Source organism: Pteropus vampyrus, unplaced genomic scaffold (assembly GCF_000151845.1).
Source record: "Pteropus vampyrus isolate Shadow unplaced genomic scaffold, Pvam_2.0 Scaffold131, whole genome shotgun sequence".
NCBI lineage: Eukaryota > Metazoa > Chordata > Mammalia > Chiroptera > Pteropodidae > Pteropus > Pteropus vampyrus.
This window is the reverse complement of record NW_011888912.1, coordinates 1,718,963-1,725,810: the sequence shown is the minus strand read 5'-3', so window position 1 is coordinate 1,725,810 and position 6,848 is coordinate 1,718,963. Positions and strand designations below refer to the sequence as shown.

Genomic DNA, 6,848 nt, shown 5'->3' with positions numbered 1-6,848 from the left:
GGGGGGGGGCGAACGTGAGAAACGCGCCCAGAGAGGGAGGGTGGGCGGATGGACGGACGGACGGACGGACGGACGGATGGGCAGATAGATAATAGATAGACACGGACACACAGGTACCGCAGTATCTGCGCGCGATTACTTGAGCGTCGGGGGAAATGTGGGCACAGCCTCGGGCGCCCGCCTGCCAGATCCCGGGAGATGGGGAGGACGCGGGACCGAGGGAGGGCGAGGGGACACGCACGGGAAAGGGTAGGCTGCACCGAGGAGCCCACGGCCTGCGCGGCTTCGTTTGCATGTTCGTGAAAACTTACGTGTGTGTGTGTGTGTGTGTGTGTGCATGTGTGCGTGTGTGTGTATGTGTGTGCGTGCGTGTGTGTGCGTGTGTGTATGTGTGTGTGCGTGTGTGTGCGTGTGTGTGTGTGCGTGTGTGTGCGCACGCGTTATCCGAAATGAAATTTAGAGACGAGCTGCGGGGACGCGGACGAGGTGGCTGGCTTTTGCACGCGCACAGCACGCACGTGTCCCGTGCGGTCTCGTGCCCGGCGCTCACGGCGCAGAGGTTCGCACGGACGGCGGCAGCTTCCGCCAGTCTGACCGGCGGCCGGCAAAACCCGCCCGACTGACTAGCTGAGCAAGCTTCTCACGTTCCCCGGGCCTCAGTGTCCTCCGCCACAGAGGTGACATCGCCGTCGCCCAGAGTTACAGGGAGCGGGAAAGCGCCCCGGCTCCCTGCGGAGCGCCCGGCAGGACGACGCTCCCACCGGCGGGGGCGGGGAACCCCCGACAGGAAACCGACCGCGGGGCGGGGGCTGCGGCAGAGCAGAGCCTCCTGCCGAGAGACCGGACCCACTTTCTTAGCCGTCCCTGAAGCCCCGTGGGTCCCGCAGCTGGGACCTGGCGGGCCGCCCTTCCGTCACGACCCGCCCGCCTCCCGAGCACGCTGCCCCGCCTGCCCGTCCTCAGTCCCCGATCCGGGGAGCGGCTGGAGGAGCGGACGCCACGTCGAGTCCGCTGTTTCCACTGGCCGTCGTGCGCTCGGGGGGACCGCTCGTGGTTTTCTGTCCAGCTGTGTTTCTAGAAAACAGTTTCTAAGAGAAACGACCAACACCTGGACGGCATCCCAGACCAGCTGAAGAGCGGAGAGAGGCAGCAGAGAGCGGAGAGAGGCAGCAGAGAGCGGGGAGAGGCAGCAGAGAGCGGTTCGGCGTGGCTTTTCCAAGCTCCCAGGGGAGTGTCATCTGCAGCCAGAGTTCAGAGCTGCCTCTGGAGGGCGGCACCCATCCCGTGACGGTCCCCTGCCACCGGCTTCTACCTTGTACGGCTTCTCAAAGCTGGTCCAAGGACCACCCACCACAAGCACCGAGAGTGTGCAGAAAATGCCACCTCCTGGGCCTGACCCCTGAGCCACTGAGCCCAGCCTGTGGGGCCAGCACCCAGGAGGGTCCGCTTCGGCAGCTCCCCCGGTGACAGCGGCGTGACGGGGCCCCGTCTCCCACTCAGGCTCCCCGCCCTGCGTGTCCCGAGCGCCTGTCAGCGCCCACTCATCCCAACGTGCGTGCCCACGCGAGCTCGCGGCAGTGGCTCCTTCCGACAAGACGCCGATGTCCCGAGACCTAGGAGGACACTGTCCACGTGGGGACAGTGTCCGTTTAGATTGTAATATCGGCCCTGTGCTCTCTTCCATCCCTGCCGTGTTTGAAAACAATCCAGCTCCCACAAAAAGGAAAAGGAATTCAGGCAGTTTGCATTTTTAAAGGAGCCTATTTAAAGCTGGGGTGAGTCAAAACTCCTGAAACTCACCCAAACGCTGACGTATAAATCGGGTCTATTTTACTGGAAAGCCACTTGGCTTAGTATCGAACGTCACAGAAGACACTCATGTCTTAACCAACACTGTATTCGTTCCATTCGATATCCAGGGAGGTGACCGGAACATGGAAGGCCTTCGCGCAGAGAAGTTTGCGGCCGTGTTATCCGGAACAGTGTAAAAGCAGAAACGAGATGCCCAACAGATTATAGAGCGTCTTGGTGATGAAATAACGCATCGCCGTGAAAATTCACATTTACAAGGAAACGTGGTGTCATACGATGTTTAAAGAGAGCGAAACACAGAATGCCCTCAGAGCATGGGGCGGCGGGCAAACGCACGCACGCACCTCCTTTCAGGCCAAAACCCAAACGTGGTTTCCTCTGTTATTGTGATTATTAATGGCTTTGTCGTTTTTAAAATTCCTTTCCATAGTGTCTAAGTTTTCTATACTTTTCGCTGTCAGGTGGCTAAAATACGCTGAGCCAGTCAGGGGTCCTGAGCAAAGGTGAACTTGAAAAGCCTGACGAAGGCCGAGGAGGCGGGAGACAGGGCTGTTCTGTTCCCTAAGGTCGAGGGGGGCGGGCACACCAGGTAGAGTCACACCTGCGACTGAACGGGCCACTAACGACGTGCCCCAGCCCTTCCGCGAGGGAGCGAGCGACAGGAAGTCGGGCCCCTCTCCTCGGTGGCCTTCCCTGGAGGTGTCCGAGGGGGACCTCCTCCTCCCGCCTCCCGCACTGAGGGCCGCTCACCTCTGTGGCGAATGTGAGGGCCGTTAAGTGGTCCGTGCCGTCGTGCGCCTGGAGGGCCCCGATGACGAGGCTGAAGACGGGGCGGTTATGCCAGCAGCTCTTGATGACCATGGCCCTGCCGGCGGGAGCACGCCGCTGAGGGCCAGGCCTGGGCCACAGCGGAGGGCACGGGATGGGTGGCCCTCGGCCAGGGGCGGGTGCAGGCTTACCTGGCCACAAGCTTACCTGGCCAGCAGAGCCACACCCTCGTGGTGTCTCTCACGACTGGCGAGCAGCTCCCAGCCCCCAAGTTTCTGGACATAGGACACGTGGTCCCCGTACCCAGCGCTTCGCATCAAGGCCTTCAGCGCATCCACAGTGGAGCTGGGGAGGGCAGAGAACAGCAGGAGGCCATCGCCACCCCGTGCCACCTCTCTGCCCACCCGGACCTCCCTGAGGGTCTGCGGGGGCGGGACAGCCCCTGGGGGCACAGGCTGACACTTTAAGGATGCGGCGCCAAGGCCAGACGTCTCCGAGGTGACGCAGGGAGCCAGCAGACGGCCGGGGGGACTCCAGGCTGCTACTGTGCTCACGCACCTTGGCATGGACCTCGGGCCGCTGAGCCGGAGGTAAACAGTGTTTTCTGAAACGTCCTCTAGGACGTGTTGAAAGGAGATGTGGGGACAGGCTCGGGGCGCTGGCAGATGGGGGGCGGGGCGTGAAGAGGGCACTCGGAAGCCGAGGGCTGAAATCAGGGCAGGCAGGCGGGGGGACACCTGGACCTCAGTGCTCAGCGGGTGGCCCTGGAGCACGGTCACTAGCACGTCCGGCCCGGCAGCCAGACGTACCTCATGGGGTCCATGCTCTCGGTGCCGTGCTGCTGGTCCCAACTGGGCTCTGTGCCCCCCACGGCCACCAGGAACGAGGTCCGGAGGAGCAGGGCCATGAACAGCGAGGCGAACAAGCTCTGCACTTCTACCCGCTGCCGGGGCTCCAGCAGGAGCTCGTGGATGGCCCTGGTGGCCTGTGGGGGCAGGGACGACGCCACCTTTGTCTCCCACTCCCAGGCCCCGCCCGCGGGAAGTCTTGGCCCGCGATTCCCAGGACAGGCCGGCCCAGAAAACCCCATGCTGGTGGGACAACCCAAGAGGTGACCGTGGGGATAAGCCACGTTACACCCTACAGCGGGACACCCTTCCGCAGTGACGGGAGGCGAGATGCGAGGGAGCCGCGACAATCAGAGCGATTCCCAGGGGGTCATGACGTCGAGGTCTCGTACTTGCCGTCGGGGTGCCGGACTGTTGTGTCCTCATCCTCCACAGGGAAGGAGGGGCTGGGGGTGTTTGTCTACCTAAGCCCACCCAAGGAGAACTTGGAGCTGGCTCTCTCTCCCTGCCAGGCATGGCCAACTGGGAAACCCTCCCACCGACCCCACCCCAAGGTTCTAGGATATTCAACCAGGCCGGACAGGGAAAGGTAGAGGCCCCAGAGCCCAGGGCCCGAGGGAGGCCCCGCCCCGCCCGCAGCTCCTCCCCGCCCGCCTTACCATCAAAGGCGAGATCTGCCTTCTGTCTCTGGGCTCGGGGGCCCCCGGCTCTGGCCGCTGGGTCATCCTCTGCTGCAGACTCTCCATGATCTCTTCGTAGCCTCTGGGGACCGAAGCCAGCATCTCCCAGAGTCTGCGAACCCTGCTGCTGAGAACCCCACAATAGGTCACCCTCCATGGTGCTCCCCGGGGAAGGGGCTCCAGGCTCACTCGCCCAGTCCCCACCGAACCCGAGCAAGCAAAGCAAGAAACCATCGGCATCGGAGCAGACACCCATGAAACGGAAACGGGAAGCCGAGCGCGGGATTCTGAGAAATATCGTTAACATTAAACTGCCGGCCAGGCTGCCCAAGGGACAAGGAGAGAAGATGCGAATGGCCACGGTCGGCCACGAGAGGGGGTGACAAAGGAACACTGTCACCTATTCCTCGGCCACCAATGCGAACACTTCGATGACATGGACCGATCCCTTGAAATACACAAACTACCAACACTCGCTGCCGAGGAAAGAGACACAAATATGTTTTTGGTCACGTGCAGAGGCAGTTAGTTCCGTGGAGGGAGGCTAGTCTGCTGGACAAACGGTGCCGAACAAGCAGATGTCCGCATGCAGCAAGGTGACACTGGACCTGTGCCTCACACCTCATCGAGCGGAGCGAAAACGAGTCGCGAGCCTGAACGTAAAACGTGAAAGTATGAAGCTTCCAGAGGAAAACATGGGAGAAAATCTGTGGCCTTAAACACAATCCGCGGGAGAGAAGAAAGATAAATGGGACTCGATCGAATTAAAACCTTCCGTTCTGCCAGACACGCCCTTCAGAGAATGAAAAGAGAATCCACGAAATGGGAGAAACATTTGACAATCATATATCGGACAAAAGACCAGCATCAGGAACGTATGAAAGAACTCTCGAAACTCAACAGTAAGAGAATGAATAATCCCATCAAGAAACAGGTCACAGATTTGGACACTTGGCCGAAGAGGACACAGGACGGCAAAGATACACAAGGCGATGCTCAGCATCACCGGCTGCGAGTAGGTCAGGGACGCGCAGGTTCCAGACGCCCTGAGAGGCCGCTGCAGGCTCGTGAGAACGGCAGAGCTTTCGAAATGACGGTACCGAGTCTGGGGAAGGATGGGAGCAAGGGCAGGGCAGGGCAGGGCCTCAGGCTACGGCCACGGGGGCCACGGCGGGAGAGAGTCCAGGCCGAACACCCACCTCCCGCACAGCCCGGCTGCACCGTCCCAAGGAATTTACTCAGGGAAAACGGAAGCCGGCGTTTACACTGACACCTCTGTGCACGTGTTCGTAGCTGCACTATTTGTAATTCCCCCACATTGGAAAGCGCCCAAGAGGTCACTGCAGGGACAAGCAGCCTTACGCCCACAGCGGGACACTCTTCGGCAAGGACGCAAAGGATCGCCTGGCTCGCACGACCCCCGGTGTGACCCAGCGGCGTGGCGCTGCGGAGGGCGAGGACTCTGCACCGTGGGTGTCTCCGCAGCCGGCAGGCTGGGGGAGGCTGCCCCGCGGGACCGAGAGCAGGTCGGCGTCGCCAGGGGCCGGGGGTGACAGGAGGAGCTGACTGCAGAAGGCAGCACCAGGGAATGTGGGGTGCGATGGGGACACCGCGTGCTGAGGGGTGTGGCGAAGACGGCGACCCCACCGTGAGGCCACAGGTAGAGCCGCACAGAAGAAGGGTGGGTTTTGCTGCTTACAGATTTTAAAATAAAAAATCTCGAAGGAGGGAATGACAGCATGGTAATCCATACAAAGTAATGTTAGGAGCCAAATTATGTTCACAAAACCTCGGGACGATGCCGTGACAAATCGTCAAGTGAGCTCGAATATGCTGTCGGCACACAGAGCGTAAGCCTGACGATTCGTTTCTTAAAAAGTAGACACACTATAAACTTATACCGAGTGACTGCAGAGGTTTGTCTTCCTGGGATTAATTTCTCTTTGCGGCGGGGGTGGGGGGGGCTTTTTCAAAGTTCTACATGCTTTTCAAATTTCTGCAATAAGCCCACATAACTTTTACGATCGCCTCGCCCCCAGATAAGTCAGGGACCAGCCCGCCTTAAAAAGCAGACATTTAAGAACGAGCAGAGTCGAAGCCCACGGGGCTGTCTGTGGGGCATCGGCCGGTCGCCTACCTGCGGGACTGGTCCTGTATCTTAAACAAGACCAGGACGACCTCATCCGTGTAGGTGCGTGCCAGCAGGCAGAGGAGATCCCTGATGGTGGCCTGGGCCGTGGTCTCGGTGACACCTCTCGTTCTGTGACAGATATACTGGATGATCTCAGGCACCTGTGGTCGGGAGGGAGGGTGGAAAGGGGGACTCTTTCCGGACACTGAAACCTGCTCGTCAGCGGCCCCCTGAGCAGGCACCCACGGGAAGTGTGGGGCCACGCACGGTGCGTGCCCGAGACTCATAGAACATGTCACCTGAAATCGAAAAATAAATTAAAAAAAAAAAAGATAAACCACACTGCCTTAGTTTTCCGAGGCTTCGCTGTGGTCCCTTGCTCGTGGCCCTGCGGCGAACGTCTGTGCACATATGCAGAGAGAGAGACGTCTGCGCCTGTAACTTGGCTGTGCCTCCTCCCACCACAGTGAGGAAGGCACCGCGGACCTACCGCGGCGTCTGGAACCAGGAGGGGTGACGAGGCCGTGCTGGCCCCGGTCGGCTGCTGCAGCTTGGCCGTGCGTCCCCTTCCCTTCCTGCGGGAGTCGGAGGCCAAGTGGTCTCCGTGAG

General features: G+C 60.6%; 1 protein-coding gene across 1 annotated transcript; it reads right to left on the bottom strand.

Annotated features, from left to right (window-relative positions):
• Positions 1-1,192: 1,192 nt before the first annotated feature.
• LOC105296934 (maestro heat-like repeat-containing protein family member 7) lies at positions 1,193-6,533 on the bottom strand. The gene is made up of 6 exons (XM_023534766.1): positions 6,486-6,533; positions 6,246-6,400; positions 4,088-4,235; positions 3,390-3,565; positions 2,788-2,925; positions 1,193-2,677 (listed from the first exon to the last, which is right to left on the bottom strand). The coding sequence occupies exons 1-6, from the start codon at positions 6,531-6,533 to the stop codon at positions 2,374-2,376; spliced, it is 969 nt and encodes a 322-aa protein (XP_023390534.1). The 3' UTR covers positions 1,193-2,373.
• Between the last annotated feature and the right edge of the window lie 315 nt (positions 6,534-6,848).

Bases quoted from the DNA above. Each gene is read 5' to 3' on its own strand.
- LOC105296934 (XM_023534766.1), bottom strand. From the start codon at position 6,533: ATGTTCTATGAGTCTCGGGCACGCACCGTGCGTGGCCCCACACTTCCC. The intron at 6,401-6,485 runs GTGGGTGCCTGC...TCCCGACCACAG, and splicing joins TGCGTGGCCCCACACTTCCC to GTGCCTGAGATCATCCAGTA. The intron at 2,678-2,787 runs GTAAGCTTGTGG...TCCCGCCGGCAG, and splicing joins GGTGTGGCTCTGCTGGCCAG to GGCCATGGTCATCAAGAGCT.